This window comes from Podarcis erhardii, assembly GCF_964252035.2.
Source record: "Podarcis erhardii genome assembly, chromosome: 1".
NCBI classification, from domain to species: Eukaryota; Metazoa; Chordata; class Lepidosauria; order Squamata; family Lacertidae; genus Podarcis; species Podarcis erhardii.
The window spans coordinates 47313485-47329065 of NC_138497.1; the positions used below are offsets into that span (position 1 = coordinate 47313485).

At 40.1% G+C, this 15581-nt stretch overlaps 1 protein-coding gene across 1 annotated transcript in view; it reads right to left on the reverse strand.

Moving 5' to 3' along the window:
- Positions 1-15581, reverse strand: part of PCNX1 (pecanex 1) — an 82893-nt gene that overhangs the window by 7896 nt on the left and 59416 nt on the right. Inside the window, exons 15-32 of the mRNA XM_081839062.1 lie at positions 14560-14670; positions 13362-13453; positions 12417-12526; positions 11923-12028; positions 11392-11484; positions 10493-10643; positions 10048-10189; positions 9603-9780; positions 8840-8948; positions 8311-8440; positions 7086-7144; positions 5812-6027; positions 5140-5393; positions 3956-4186; positions 3564-3664; positions 2201-2351; positions 930-1160; positions 4-128 (exon numbers count right to left, since the gene is read on the reverse strand). Of these exons, the coding sequence (XP_081695188.1) occupies positions 4-128; positions 930-1160; positions 2201-2351; positions 3564-3664; positions 3956-4186; positions 5140-5393; positions 5812-6027; positions 7086-7144; positions 8311-8440; positions 8840-8948; positions 9603-9780; positions 10048-10189; positions 10493-10643; positions 11392-11484; positions 11923-12028; positions 12417-12526; positions 13362-13453; positions 14560-14670 (2590 nt within the window). The remainder of the gene's footprint in view (positions 1-3; positions 129-929; positions 1161-2200; positions 2352-3563; positions 3665-3955; positions 4187-5139; positions 5394-5811; positions 6028-7085; positions 7145-8310; positions 8441-8839; positions 8949-9602; positions 9781-10047; positions 10190-10492; positions 10644-11391; positions 11485-11922; positions 12029-12416; positions 12527-13361; positions 13454-14559; positions 14671-15581) is intronic.

A 15581-nucleotide genomic window follows, 5' to 3' on the forward strand; every position in this document is an offset into this window, starting at 1 on the left:
GAGTTTATCATGTTTCTTAAAGCTTGCTTTGCATTCTGGATGCTCCCTCTTTCTGGGTTCCGATTGCGCAAGAAAACCAGCTCTTGCTGCTGCCCAGCCCAAAGACCACGAACACACTCCTTATTGACCTACAGGAGCACAGAAATAGGGGAAAATGTCACTGGGGAAAGTAAAAGTGGCAAGCACATAGCACACAAAGACAGAGAAAAAATTCATTCAGCCTACGTCTTTAAGTCAACTGGCCTATTTCACTCCTCGCAGACAAATACACATGATTCTTCACCAGAACTCACACTTTTCCAAAGTTTGGAACGCAAGGCTCAGTACATTTACTGTTATGTGTCGAAATGTAACAATCTACCTTGAAATAGTATGACTCTTTTGGATTAGTGGTTTAGGTTTTTTAAAATGGTATTACTTATTTGCTGCAACTTGCCCTGGGCACTCAGAGTGAAGGGCAGGCAAGAGTCAGATAAATACACAAATCCAGCTTTTAAAAGTAACTAAAACACCAGCCGGGACGCGGGTGGTGCTGTGGGTTAAACCACAGAACCTAGGACTTGCCGATCAGAAGGTCGGTGGTGCGAATCCCCGACGGGGTGAGCTCCCGTTGCTCGGTCCCTGCTCCTGCCAACCTAGCAGTTCGAAAGCATGTCAGAGTGCAAGTAGGTAAGGTAAACAGCATTTCCATGTGCTGCTCTGGTTTGCCAGAAGCGGCTTAGTCATGCTGGCCACATGACCCAGAAGCTGTACGCCGGCTCCCTCGGCCAATAAAGCAAGATGAGCGCCGCAACCCCAGAGTTGGTCACGACTGGACCTAATGGTCAGGGTTCCCTAAAAAAACACCAGCCTCACCATCATTTTGGGAAAGCTCACACATTTGATGCAACTCATGATTTTTTTTTTTTTTTGTGAGTCAGGCAACTTACTTTAATGACTCTGAAGATTAGAAAGCGCTTGTTCAACATGATTATTTTGTATTCATTGGTGCCATCATCCATTACGTGGCGAAGGGCAAGCAGAGAAGGAGAATTGGAAAGGACAGCACTTCTCCAAGCAGGGTCCCCTTCATGAGCTATGACCAGATTTTCTTCATGGGATGTGATGGCTTCATAGAGAACAGCAGGATCATCATATTCATCTGGAGATGTGAAATGATCCTAAATAGAGGAGTGAAAGGATTGTTCAGTAGGTTCTTCACTGTGAAAAGAGCAGCATTTCATTTTAAAGAACTCTAAAATTATGCCAGGATGCGGGTGGCACTGTGGTCTAAACCACTGAGCCTAGGGCTTGACGATCAGAAGGTCGGTGGTTCAAATCCCCGTGATGGGGTGAGCTCCCATTGTTCGGTCCCAGCTCCTGCCAACCTAGCAGTTCTAAAGCACATAAAAGTGCAAGTAGATAAATAGGTACCACTCCAGCGGGAAGGTAAATGGCGTTTCTGTGCGCTACTCTGGTTTCACCATAAGCGGTTTAGTCATGCTGGCCACATGACCCAGAAAAACTGTCTGTGGACAAACATCGGCTCCCTTGGCCAGTAAAGCGAGATGAGTGCCGCAACCCCAGGGTTGTTTGAGACTGAACTCTCAGGGGTCCTTTACCTTTTACCTAAAATTATGTTCCGCTTAACAAGTAGGATCTCACTAACCCTCAAAACTATTTATGGTGTCATCCATACACATTAAAAACATAATTCTTAAAAGAGTTAATTTATCAAATATTTTGGAGACTGCTACATAGACTGTAATATGACTACTTAAGGATTCTACAAAAATATTTAAGTTACTTGCAAAAAGCAGTCCACTTCAGTCAAAGCAAGATTTTTCAAAGGTAGGCTTTTTGGGGGAGGGGGAAAAAAAGGTACCCAAGACTGTAATTGAATAAGTTCACCTTAATAAACTGGGGTGGGGGTGGGGTTGAACTTTCAAAAATGTGTAAATGAATTAACGATGCTCCACCCCAAAGTTTAGCAATAAGCAAATTATTACTGTCCTTTATTGGTAGACCCAATTTCACATTATGTATTTCCTTGCATATTACTAAAAACAGATCATTTCCATTTGCCCCTCAGACTGTACCTTTATAACTGTCAAGTCTCCATACTATAGCTGTGCAACAGAGCACTTGAAGACAGCCTGAATAAGACAACCCACGCCCCTTTTAGCCCTGATGCATCCATGCGCAAGCAGTCCTTATATACCTGATGTAGTTTTAATGACATGCGTATTCCTGGGACGACTACTTTCCTCAGCAACTCCATGTCTGCAAAGATCCATTCATCTCGAATCGATGAGATACGAAAATCCCCTTTGAACAATGCATGGAGCCCATAAAGGAAGGATTCCAAATTACTGTTTAGTTTGGAAAAGAAACCCCAAATGTTAAAGCAGGCTATTCAACATTCCATGTGAGCAGAAAAGTGTCGAAAAGAATCTGTTAACACTTCCAATTCCATACTCACAACTGCCAATGCAGATTAGAAGTGCCATTACATACAAACGTAAACAGGGAAGTAGAAAACTGCCAACAATCACTTCTAAATTCTGCCCTAACTATATATGAAGGGGAATGTTGAAGTGCCCAAGGAGCAAAACATCTCCAAGTACCCCTGCAGACAGCAGCTTAAATCATTCTGGCTGATGAGGCCAAAAGCCGCAGTTTTAGCTTGGGAGCTTTTACTATACTGCAGTCCATAATTTGTTGAAAAACAAACAGCAATTTCACACCAATCTTTACCATGATTTGACCATCCCATAATATTTCACCTCCCTCAATTGTTGTTTTTCTTAGACTTATCCTGTTCTTAATGTCAGGTGGAATCTGGGACTCCTTCCCATCCCTGGAGGTTTGTTAGGCACTATGATTGTGTTTCTCATTTTCACAACAAACCAGCAACATAAAGGCGGATTGTTTAATGCTGTACTGTCATTAATTTTAAGCAGGTGGAGCTTTCCACTGGAAAACAGGTCTCTTGAAACCCTCTATATGAGACCTTGCCTCAGCTATGCTGGGCACACAGAGGAAATACATTTTCTGTATAACGCTAGGCTTGCCATCCCTGTTAAATACACTGCAATAATAGTCATTTCTCACTTTCTCCTGCAGACAATTGTCAGCTACTCAGATCTTGAGGCCTGTCTCACACAAGCTTTGTGAAGTATACGCTCATTCAAAGGTCCCAGGGCAGAGTACAGCAATTTAAAGATACAGGGAAGAATTCAACATTGCGCTCCTTTGATCATTCCATCAGTGCAAACAATTCAGCTTGCCAAACCTAATGGTCCCCTCTCCTTCCTGCTTGTGTTGTTCTGGGGGTTCTCATATACTCCCCAAGTCAATTTCAAAGCTGGGGAGGATGTGTGAGGGGAGTGGAGTGGGGGAAGGCCCACTGCACAAGCAGAAAACCTTGATGGCACTCGCTAAGTGAATCCTGCCCACAATATGAAAAGCAGTTTTAAAAAAAGTATTTAGGGCAAAGGATAGAAGCATATGTGCAAATTACATGATTTAAATGACCCGAACTTTCTCTTCTGTAAAATTCTAGAGTAAGAGATTTACATTACCTAGACATATGATGTGAAGCAGTCCCCAGAGCTCTCCGGCCAAGAACACACAGTCCATAGCAAAGAGTCACCAGGGAAGAATCTTTATCTGCATTCAATGGCTTCAAGTAAAGGAAAAAGTGAAAGGCTTAGGGAAAACAGAAGTAACCACCAGAGGAAATATTGCTATTATGTCTTACATCAACCTTGGCCTGAAACAATATCAGCTCATGAACATTTTTCTCCACTTCATGCTCCAACATGGCTCTTTATTCTTTCCTTTCCTTACATTGCTTTAATGAAAAATCACTTCCTTGTGTGCTTTTAACTTTTAATATGAACTTTAGTTGGGATTTAAATACTAACAGACTAATATATCTTCCAGGATCCCTGAATAATTAAAAGATGCTTACCTTTTCTCTCCGAGAACAGCAGTATTCTATCCAGTTGAGATAAATGACACAGAAACTCTCTCTGGAGACCCCTGCTAGGCGGTGGTCATAATCCTCATCAATATTAGGAGTAAATGTAGGATCCACATCAACATAGTTTTGGTCTGCACATTGCTGCAAACCTTCCTGCATTGTTTCATTTGATAACCATTCCTCTAGCTTGGGGGAGGATGTTACATAATAGATGATACCCTGTAAAGACAAAAGGTTAAAGGCATGTAGACTTGACCACAATTCTTTATGGTGGTTTGTATACATCCTTGAAAAAAATGATGAAAGGAAATAAAGACATGCTGTAAAGTGGCCAAAGCTATCAAACTGGTGTGTCCACTGCATGACTAGAGCAGGTAAAGAAAGAAGCACATCTGCCAACCATATAGCAGGAGAAGAATGTGAGCCTGAGGCTTCACTTGTTTCTTCTAGCTCATTCATGTAGCGCTAAACCACGGTTTAGTGTTACGTATGACCCAGCCCAATAAGTAGAACAGCAAGTCTCAATAAACAAAATATGGACATCAACAGCTTGATAAATCACATTATACATTTGACATTTCTTTCCTGTGAGATGCAGTGTGTAGCGGCTAGAACAGTTGTTCCCAACCCCTTTTGGGCCATGCCCCACCTAAGCATCTCTAAAATCCTGATCTCCACCCCCCCTCCGGTGACATATAATTCTTATTATTCAAAAAGTGAACTCTTATTCACATGGAGGAAGCCTAAAAGGCCATTCACTGTTAATAAGTCATTCTCAAATTGCCAGCCCTTAAAAATCTAATTGCCCCCGTGTGGGGCATGTGCCCCATGTTGGAAACCACGGGGTTAGAGTGTTGGGAGACCAGGATTCAAATCCCGACTCAACCATAAAGCTCACTGAGTGACCTTGGGCCATTCATAGTCTCTCAGTTTAGCCTACCTCACAGAGTTCTTGTGAAGATAAAATGGGGAGAACTATGTATGCCACCTTGAGTTCTTTGCAGGAAGGGTGGGATATACATATAGTAATAAAATAAAAATAAATATGGGAAGAGGTAGATGGTTCGACTGCTTTCGCCTACAGATCACCTGCTTTTTGCGTAGTACTCAGTTACTAACGATCACACTTTCTGCTCTCAATAGCAAACGTGAGGTCTAGGATTTGTATTCACCTTGACATAGTACGTGGTGAGTATCTTTCTAAGATCAAAGACTTGAAGCATGGATGCAGCACTGTTGTCTGTGATGCTGTAGCCCTCCAGGACATACTTGGTTACCAGAACCTCCCAGGCTAGCCAGCGTTGGCCAAAAGCAGCATTGAAAGAGAGCATGTGAGGGATGTGACCAGGTTCACAGCAACAAAACCCTTCATCTTCTTCCACACCCTCAGTGATGGCTTCTACTTCCCGTTGCTGGCAGTAAGTTCCTGAAATGATGAAAAAGGAACTACAACAGCTGTGCAGAGTAACAGCAACAAAGCAGTAACTGCAACAGCTGTACAAAGTAGACCAGAAATTATTATAGGCATATCACACATGGGTCACAGCTCAAATTCGCAAGCACAATGCTACAGCCCGGTAGAAAGAGGCAAGAAATTGCTACATTTGCCTGATAATGACAAAGATCTAATCAGCTTCTGTTTCAAGCATTTATGAATGCCAAGTTTTAAATTGTCCAATATATAATTGGACTAAGCTTGGAAGAGGAAGCTTGTTTACATCTGTTGCCTTTACCAAACATTCACATATTTAAAATGTCTATCAAACCAAATGCCCAGTCTTAAGTAACTAGCTTGCAACACAGTTTCAAGGAGATTGGTGGAACTTTCATTTAGTTAGTTTTACCTCTAAATTCAAGCCCCCTCAGCTGGAAGGTGACCAATCCATTGCCTATCTCTATAAGGTGTACTAGTGCATTGAGGTAGTCAGAAGCAAGGATAAAGCAGTCCCCGGTACTATAGTTCCCCCATCGCCCAAGGAGCAGGTCTCCACACAAGCTGTGCTGAAGGGATCGAGTTAAGTGTTCGTAGAAGATTGAATTCAAGTTATTGTCGTCTGAACCTAGATGGAAGGAAAAATCCAGATCTCATTAAGTCTAAACTAAACTTTTCGATTCATATCTACAGTTCTTTGGCAAACAACATTTTGAAAGATCTGTCCTTTATTGATAACAGATAACAAACTATTTGTTGTTAATTTAAACACAATTTCAAAAAGTATTACTACAAACGTATATGTATTTATTAGGGGCCTGCATCAGATTTAGACAAATACCAAGCCCAATTTGGCTGCTTTGGAAGGTTACCACAGGGCTTGTTTGAGCCCGGACTAGCAGGAGCAGGTCTTTGGTTTGATAAAGGATTACCTGGTTTTCAAACTGATGGAATATAGTGGTGCCTCGCAAGACGAAAAGAATCCGTTCTGCGAGTCTCTTTGTCTAGCGGTTTTTTCGTCTTGCGAAGCAAGCCTATTGACGGCTTAGCGGATTAGCGCTATTAGCGGTTTAGCGGCTTTTAGCGGCTTAGCGGATAAGCAGATAAGCAGCTTAGCGGCTTAGAAAAAGGGGGGAAAGGGAAAAAAACCCGCAGGAACTCGCAAGACGTTTTCGTCTTGCGAAGCAAGCCCATAGGAAATTCATTTTGCGAAGCACCTCCAAAACGGAAAACTCTTTCGTCTAGCGAGTTTTCCGTCTTGCGAGGCATTCGTCTTGCGGGGCACCACTGTATGCCGAAAAGGCGAAACTAATTAGAGATGAAGACAATAGAGACTTTTAAAAAGACTGGGAATCATTTATGTTGTATCTACAGAAACAATGTAAAGAAATGGACTCACTAGCAGGGTTTGAGTAAACACTTACAATCAACAAAACAAATAGAGAAACTACAAAGATGATGTTAAAACGATAAGAGTATAACAACATTTAAGTTAAAGAATTTAATATTAAGATACAATAAAGCAAGCAGGAGAAGTCAATATGTAAAAAACCAGAAGAGGAAGTTGAGGGAAGTCGTGGGGAGGAGAGGGAATTGTGGGAATTGTATTTGTTTTTTGTTATCTGATATGATGTTATTATGATAAATATGTAAAATTATATATATATATATATATTAAAGGACTACCTGGATTTCGATCAAGCTGGGAAGCCAGTCTTGTGTTTGAGTGGTCCACTCGTTTTGTGCTGAAGAAAGTGATAAAATATTAAGTTATTACACAATGTACCATGGCAAGTCTTCATGGGTTCTCTACCACCATATGCCTTCTTCCCCCAAGAAAAATGAAATAAAAGGTCCATGCCAAAAGTAAAACACCCTCTTGCATTTTCCCAGCTGGTGATTCTCTCTCAACTCCCTGAGGCTCTGTCTGCTGAAAGATGAATTGTTTACAAAAATAAGCCAGTGTAACCTGGTTTGTCACCCCTGCTAAGAAAATGCAACTAAGTTCTAACTGCTGCTATTTCCAGTCCTCCATTTTCCCCCCCTGTCTGTCTCTCTTCCAAGACTAAGACCAGAGGCACAGCACTCCACTGCATTTCTCTGGATGTGAAAACAAAGCTTAGGCATAGCATACTGTCTCTTTCAGCAAACAGACGAATATGTGCACTTGCTGTCACTACAGGTCTTCAAACTGGAAAATTACATGGAGGCTGTGTGGCTGCTGTGAGCCCAAGTAGCTCTTTGTATACTGGGCCAGGTTTTATACGCATCTTAATTAGGGCTGAGGAACCTCTGGCACACAGGCCTTTCTCCCCAAACCACGCCTGCCTGCTCACCAGTTGACATCACAGGTGACAAATGAGAGAACAGGGTTTACTCCTATATTAGCTTTGTGATCCTGTCCCATGTTTGACCAGGGATCCTAGTTTAAAACAAACACTTGCAAGTTTCACAGCAAGCCAACTTCAGACCACTGGTTATGAAGCTGGCTTGTTAAACTAACCAGATTAACCATGGTTAAGCATTTTGTGTGAATGTGGCCAAAGTAAAACACTAAAATAGTTGGGTTTTCAAGTGAAATCATTTTTCACTACATGATTGCACAAGAAGTTCATCTAAGAGCCAAGATGAGTTATTTCTGACTTCTACAGTTCACCAGGGAGAGATTCCAGAGGTTTACCTCAGAAGTATTTCTGCTGATTTCAGCTAAAGGTAGGATGAAGTGAGGATATTTTTCCACAGTAAGAAACTAGTGGTGACTGCGCAGAATCATAATTCTTCTGCAGGGCATACTTTAGGAATTTAGCATCATGCATCCAGAAACATCACATATTATAACTTATTTTTAATTTTTTAAAAAATCTCTCGTTACTACAGAAGGAGGTTTTTTTATGCCTTCAAAATCACCTACTTGTAGTCTCGCTCCCAAAACTTGACAGGTCTAACATAAGAAGTGATGAATATTGCACTTCCCAAAAATGGGTTTAGTGGAGTAGAGAAGAAAGCAGACACAGCTGCTTGGACAAACAGCATTGCAGAATCTGCAAGGAAGGAAAGTCAAGGAAACCACAACTTTCTTTCTTTCTGATTTCTTCATGTCAGGGCAGAATAAAAAAAACCAAACAACCACAATAGCTCAAACATCTGTGTCATTTAGAAAGGTCCAACAGCATCGTACACTACACTTGGCAACCATTGTACAGAAAAATGAAGTAATATACTACTGTTCTTAGTGTAGAAGCATGACAACTTATAGCAAAAACAATGTTTCTGCTACACTGCACAAACATTCATATCACAGTGCTTTGCAATCGAAACTGCTCAGAAGAGATTGGGGTGGCTTGTAATCATACATTGTAGTAGACTTTTACAATATATTAAGGCTTCAAAAGTTCTTTTCCCTGTCAGCATAATACATCTGGAGCTTTCAAAAAGGATACGTGGTACAGCAAAAGGCTGGGCAAAAGCATGGAACGCAGATCCCCATGTGATTTGCCAAGGAGCAATGTAAGTGTATACAAATCTCAACTTGTAGAAAAGCTCCCACAGCTAGAAAGAAAACAGAAGGAAATGTTTAAAAAAAACAAATTTGGTCACAGATCTTGTATTCTTGACACAGGTATGATTTCAATTTCCCAGGAGGAGTTTTAGAGGCACTAGCAAAATTTTTTTGTAAAACTGTGCGTCATGTATGCCACAGCCGATCAACTGGTTCTGTTTTAAGAGGCATGAAATGTAAGAGAATGCCATGCTCTGTCAAATTTGTACATTAAATATTCAACCAAACAAGTGGAGACTCTCTATTCAACAATGAATAAACTTCCTTTCTATCTGCAGTTCATCAGATAACATGATAAAATATCATATATCAATTCTGATAGATAACAAATGGTCAGATTGTCCTTCAGGAGACAATGGAAAAGAGGAAGGAGAGAGAACGAAATTCTATATTATGATGGCAGTATATGTCCTAATATTATTAATAACAAATGTTTTGGTACCACTTTTAATGTATTCAAGATCATCAGTTAAACTCTTAAGACCGTAGGGCTACCATAAAATATAAAATTGGTGGCTTTTTAAGGTTGCCTTTCAAGACTGTGGAAAAGATGGCTATGCCAACTGCAAGATCTATTGCCATCTCGTTTTGCCACAGAGTTATGGAACACAGAGCTTGGGCACTGTATTATTATTTGACATTACCTTGCTGAAGAGTATGGACATGAAGAACAAATCTAGCAGCATTGTCTCCGAGAAACGTTTGTAGTCAAATGTAAAGAAAAGCACTGTGAAAATGACAGTAACATACTGGTAGGTTGGGTTGCTGAAAGAGGAACGCAACAGCTTCATACCAGCAATAGTAATCATTAAAGCACCAAATCTGCAATGAGAAAATATACTTGTCAAGCTGATCAGTTTACTCTTCACTTTATCTGCATTCAGTACGTTCTTGGAGATTAATAAATTGTTTGATATATTTCTCCCTTTACTATCTTTCATTAAATATGCCTGACCCCTTTTAAGAAAGAAGAATCTGGAGTTTCAAGAGACTGGTCAAGCAACAGAGATAGCCTTTGCAACAGGACATTAAAAACAAACAAACCGTAATTAAAGTAAAGGAAGTGCCTATGTGCTGTTTTCTACTTACTCTATATCCAGTCTCTTTGGGCTAGCAATAGCTTTCGCACTGCTGCTGAGCTCATTGAGGACTATCAGAGGGTAGATAATATTTTTCTCCACAAAAAGAAGCCATATATGAAGTTTCTCAAACCACATCACATGTGCAGCATCTAAGAGGAGTCACAAAATACAATACAGAATGCTATAGGAATCTGGAAAGTGTATCAGGAAACAAACCAAGCTCAGGTGTCTATCTGACCCCTCTTTCCCACCATCCCTCCAATATAACAGGTAAGATATCTGAACTACTTTCCATTGCTACAAAGTTTTAACTTTACTGCAAGAAACTAAGTTTTCTATAGAAGGAAACGAGAAGAACAGTTTTATTGTAAAGTCACAATGTAATTAATTATAGTTCACAGTAAATGCCTAGGGAATAGGCAGAGTCTTAAAAGAAGAATTGTACTACTTACTGCGGACTTCAAATTGATAGTATTCCTTGGTTTTCAACAGTGGGTGAGAAAAACAGTGCCAAGGGAGCTGTTTCCGAAGTTGTGGCAGTACATAATGGGTCATAAAGCCAACCGAGCCCACCAACGCATACAGAACATAGCTCAAGACAGGCTAATGGAAAAATTTAAGAAGGAAAAAAGAGACTCAGTCTCAAAAACAATCAATAGCAATTCCTTTCAGAATTGTGCTTCTCAATTTGGGCAGTATGGCAGCGCTGGCTGAAAGGGTGCCTTCATCATCAACTGCTTCCCCACCTATTCAGGATACATCCCAGAGATATCAGAAACACCTGGTGCAACCCATGTCTGTCTCCAAATGGACCATTTTGAGTTTTGTTGGGAGGGGAGTATCATTAAAACAGGTCATATTCCTCGTGTTTCCGTTTTTGCTGATACACACAATACAAGGAATGCTGCCCCTGCAAACTTGTCTTTGAGATGCAGTGCACTGCACTATTTAACATCCTAACTTTCTTCAATTGCTCATGCAATTAGATCCATCTCTTTGTGTGATTGATGCCAACTAGAGTCGTCTCCAGGAAACACAATAAATAGGAACATGGAGAACTACAAGATCTTTTGCATCTTCTGGCGAGCCTCATGTTCCTTCCTCACAGTTCCCGAAGGATGGGGAGTTTGCCAGGCTGAGCATTGCAGAACTGGGGAAAACTAACAAGGGACATTAAAAAGTCAATAGAAATCCTACATCTTAAACCAAAAGCCAATATCCCCTGCTGTTGAGCAAACCCAAACACCGTCATGTTATAAATGCTGAAGTCAACAACACTGTTCAGGAGGCAGATACAAAAGAAACTGGTAAGGATAGTTTTGAAAATAAGGGGAGGGGAAAAGTAAGGTACCTGCAATACTGTGAAAACTGTGCTGACGTGAATAGCAAAATAAAGTACACCGATGACTATGCACACCACCAGATCAGACTGCAAGCGTTCACTCTAGGAAGAAAGAAATAACTTTTAAAAAACTAAATAAAAAAATTCCTTCCAGTAGCACCTTAAAGACCAACTAAGTTAGTTCTTGGTATAAGCTTTCGTGTGCATGCACACTTCTAAGAGAGTTCCAGAAAACTGTTTCTCTCTTTTAGTTTTAAGTACTCATGATAATCATTGTCTACACGCTATAATTTAACCCCTCCCAATAAAGAAATTTAATCCCCTTCCCAAGAAATCGACATGACAGCTGAAATAACTAATGTTCTTTCTTGTTAGTGATCTAATATAAAGGAAAATAACCACTGGTATCACAACTGTCAGACAGAGGTACTTAAGGCATCATAAACAGCATCAACAGATAATTCCCTGGACACCTGAATCATTAGAAGTGTCCTTGTAATATCAGTCTTCTTAGTATGCTACAAAAGTGAGCCAACTTACCACTGAATTTCTCAGTTTTTCAGGTAAGGGGTCTTTAACCTCAGACAGTGGATCCTCTGGATTTTTATCTTCTGAAGTAGGGAAAAGTTTTGATTGCACTAAAGAACTAAAAAAAAGAAAAGAAAATGTTTTCTTTGTAATGATTGTGCACTGATTTGAGTCCAAAAAGAAAAACAAATCAAGGTTTTTATATATATATAAAAGCAGAAAACAACTATTGGTACTTATCTGCACTTTGTCCCCCTTTATGAAAAGGGCCTTCATATTGCATCCATTGTCCCTGGCCATTGACCATGCTGGCTTATGCCAAGTCCAACAACATGTGGAGGGTCACACGTTAGCCAAATCTGAAAACTGTTTGCATCAGGTGGAGATTGTCTAAAGTTTTTAGGCCCTTTGCTCCCCACAATGTTTTCTGAACAGATTCCCTCTCCCTTGCACAATTATTGCAATAAGACTTCTACGTAATATACAAAGAGGTAATTATTACTTACAAAAGCACAGAAGGATCACTACTCTGTCTGCTGAGATGGTAGGATATTGCCACTAACATGCCACAGAATACTGAAAAGAGCACTGGAATATGTTGACCATCCCAAGAATCCTGTGGGCAAAATCAGAGTCCATAGGGGAAAAAAATTATTCTTTTTTAAGGTTACAGAATCGGAAATCCTGTGTATCTATGAAATAAACTGCATCAATATTATTCCTTAAATAAATTAATTACATTTCCCCTCCACCTTGAAGGGAAATATCAAAATCAGTTAAACCAAAGTACAATCAAGAAAACAGGGTGGGTATAAATATGTATGCATATCTCAGGTATCAATTCTCAGATATGGATGGCATCGTGCAATTCAGCTTTCGCATACAAGCTGACACCATGTTGTTAGTGTTGCTGTGGAGCACAAGGGATATTTATCGTATTCTTCCGTGTATAACATGCCCCCATGTAAAAGACTATTTTAGGGGAATCAAAATTTTAAAAATGTACTATGCACTATCCGTGTATAAGACGGTCCCTTATTTTAAACTTCAAAAATTTAGGAAGGAATATAGTCTTCTACACAGAAAAATACGGTATTCATTTATGGTGGGTTCCATGGCTTTACCAGAGCATGAAATAAGCATCCTTTCCTAAGGATTTGTGAATGTTTTATAAATTGTTATGTATCTCCATTCTGATTTTGTACTGAGTAAGAAAATTTATCTGTGGTCTGTAGTCCCTTGGCCTCCCTTGTTGGGATGTACCATATGGTGTGGAGGGGTGGCAGTGTATAATAAAAATTCTGGTGTTTCAAGGAAAGAAGAAAAACCAATCTCCATCCATCCACCTTTTACAAATGTTAGGAAGTTCAGGTAATAACATTTAACTTTTAGTTTCATGAAGTGGTACAAGTATCAAGCCTAAATTTACTACTCAAAAATATAGCACTCACCTTTAGGGCACCATAACACAATCCATACAATAATGCTACTGCCACAATACTACAGATAAAACTGTAAAGTGCCGCAAGCAAGCTTGTTGTCGCTAGAGAATAAGAAAACATTTGTTAGGAAAAGAAACCCTTAACAGTGGAAGAACACATATTTAGGTTTCAAGAAATAAACATTTATCCCTTTGATTTTTGTTTCTACTACAACACTATAAAGATTTACAGCAGATTATCTCACACTTAAACTTATGCTACTTTTGAGGATTCTTTTATTGCGTGATATTACTGTTGCGCAATATTCTTTCACTGGAAAAGTTAATTCAAAGATGTGCTTTTCCCAATGAGCCTGAACCAACTTAAGTAGACCATACGAGCTATTACAGACCCCACAATGCAGCTGTTCCTTTGCTATGCAGGATTTATAGGCTTTCCATCAGAAAGCATTTTTGTTTCAGGGATATTACATTTCATCAGCTCTCAAATGGCAATAATACCTTTTTGAGGAAAATGTGATTTTATTGAATAACAAAGTCATTGGCATGTCTGGTATGCATGAAGGCAAACTTTCTGAGCCTCTTCTGGAGAGCACTGCCATACAGTTGAATATATGAAACATGACTCTGAAATGTGTAGAAGCCCCTTCCAATTTTGCTTTCAGCTGACTGGCTTCTGGAGTGCAACTGACAACAACTTCCTTAATGGCTGAGGGCAGAGAGAATGCTAAACCATGGTTTGGCACTACATGAACAAGCCTGCTGCGCTCCCTGTCCTCTCGCACCATGCAGTTCATTCTTCCTTTCCCTTGTTTGTGGCAAACTATGGTTTGCCCTTATATCTGAACGGGCAAACTACAATTTGCACTATAAAGCAGCATACCAGTACAGGAAGAGAGGGAATCACAGTGCATGGAGGAGGAAGGCTTGTTCCAAGCATATTCATATGGCATCAAAGTATGATTTGGCATTTATGTCTGAATTGAACCACAGTTTTGTACTAGACCGTTTAGTGCACAGAAAACAAAACCATTTGAATGCCAGGCAGTTGCTTAAACTGAGGACCTAAAGGGCCATCTGTAAAGGCTAAAATGAAGTAGGAATGTACTTAAATTGATCCTTTGGATAAAGCCCTCAAACTACCTTTTCTTAAACAGATCTGAAAGTCGTTTGCTGAATTATCTATAAAACAAGGAAGCTCAACTCACCATTGCCACCAAAGACATGAATATCTAATTGTTCACAGAGGTACATGACAAATGTGTTCACCTGAGGCAGAAGACCAATGAAGAACACTATAGGGAAACATAGCGTAAACACTACAAGAGACAAAAAAAAAGATAGGAAGAAAATAGTAAATACATACAGAACTATTTGTTATCCTTCCACTTTTAACTATAGAGGATATAGATGTTCCTTAATTATTTATTATTATTATTATCTATTGAATTTATATACCACCCTTGCACAAGAAATAATTTCACATAGCTGTTGTTCTTTATTTCAAAACAGTTGCCAATTACTACCTGCTGTAACTGAACACTGACGTGAGGCATACAGCTCTTTTCAGACTCCTTTTCCTATGTAGCAAACACCCTACTCACTTTCAGAACAAGCAGCTGCAGTATGTTTGTCAGGCCAAGTGAAGGCCTTACTCTTCTTGCCTCTTCACCTTACCCAGATATGCTCAACAGGAAAGTGAACATCCCTGAGAGGACTGAGACAGAGGAAGACTGTGAAGGTTGCAAGGAGCTAAACTGAGAAGGGAAAAGCTTGAAAAATGATGTGGAACGGAGACAATGGTGGTGATGGATTATGAAGATGTCATTAAGTAAGAAGATAACTTGCAGCGTCCCCACAGGAGAGGGACAGCATGTTTCAGCATGACAGCCCTCCAAGACATGTAGCCTGCAATCAAATCTAGACTAACATGAACAAATATGTGGCACTTTGGTAGTTGCTGTCATTCCCACCATACAACAGCTGCCAGTTATGAGACGGCTAAGAGAAGTGGATCAAGAGTTTATCTGAAGATCCTCTGTACACTGCATGGCAATTCTCCATGTTTACCAAAGTTCTATTCATGCAATGACTTTCATGATAAAAGGTAAAGGTAAAGGACCCCTGGACGGTTAAGTCCAGTCAAAGGCAACTATGGGGTTGTGGCGCTCATCTCGCTTTCAGGTCGAAGGAGCCAGTGTTTGTCTAAAAACAAGTTTTCCAGGTCATG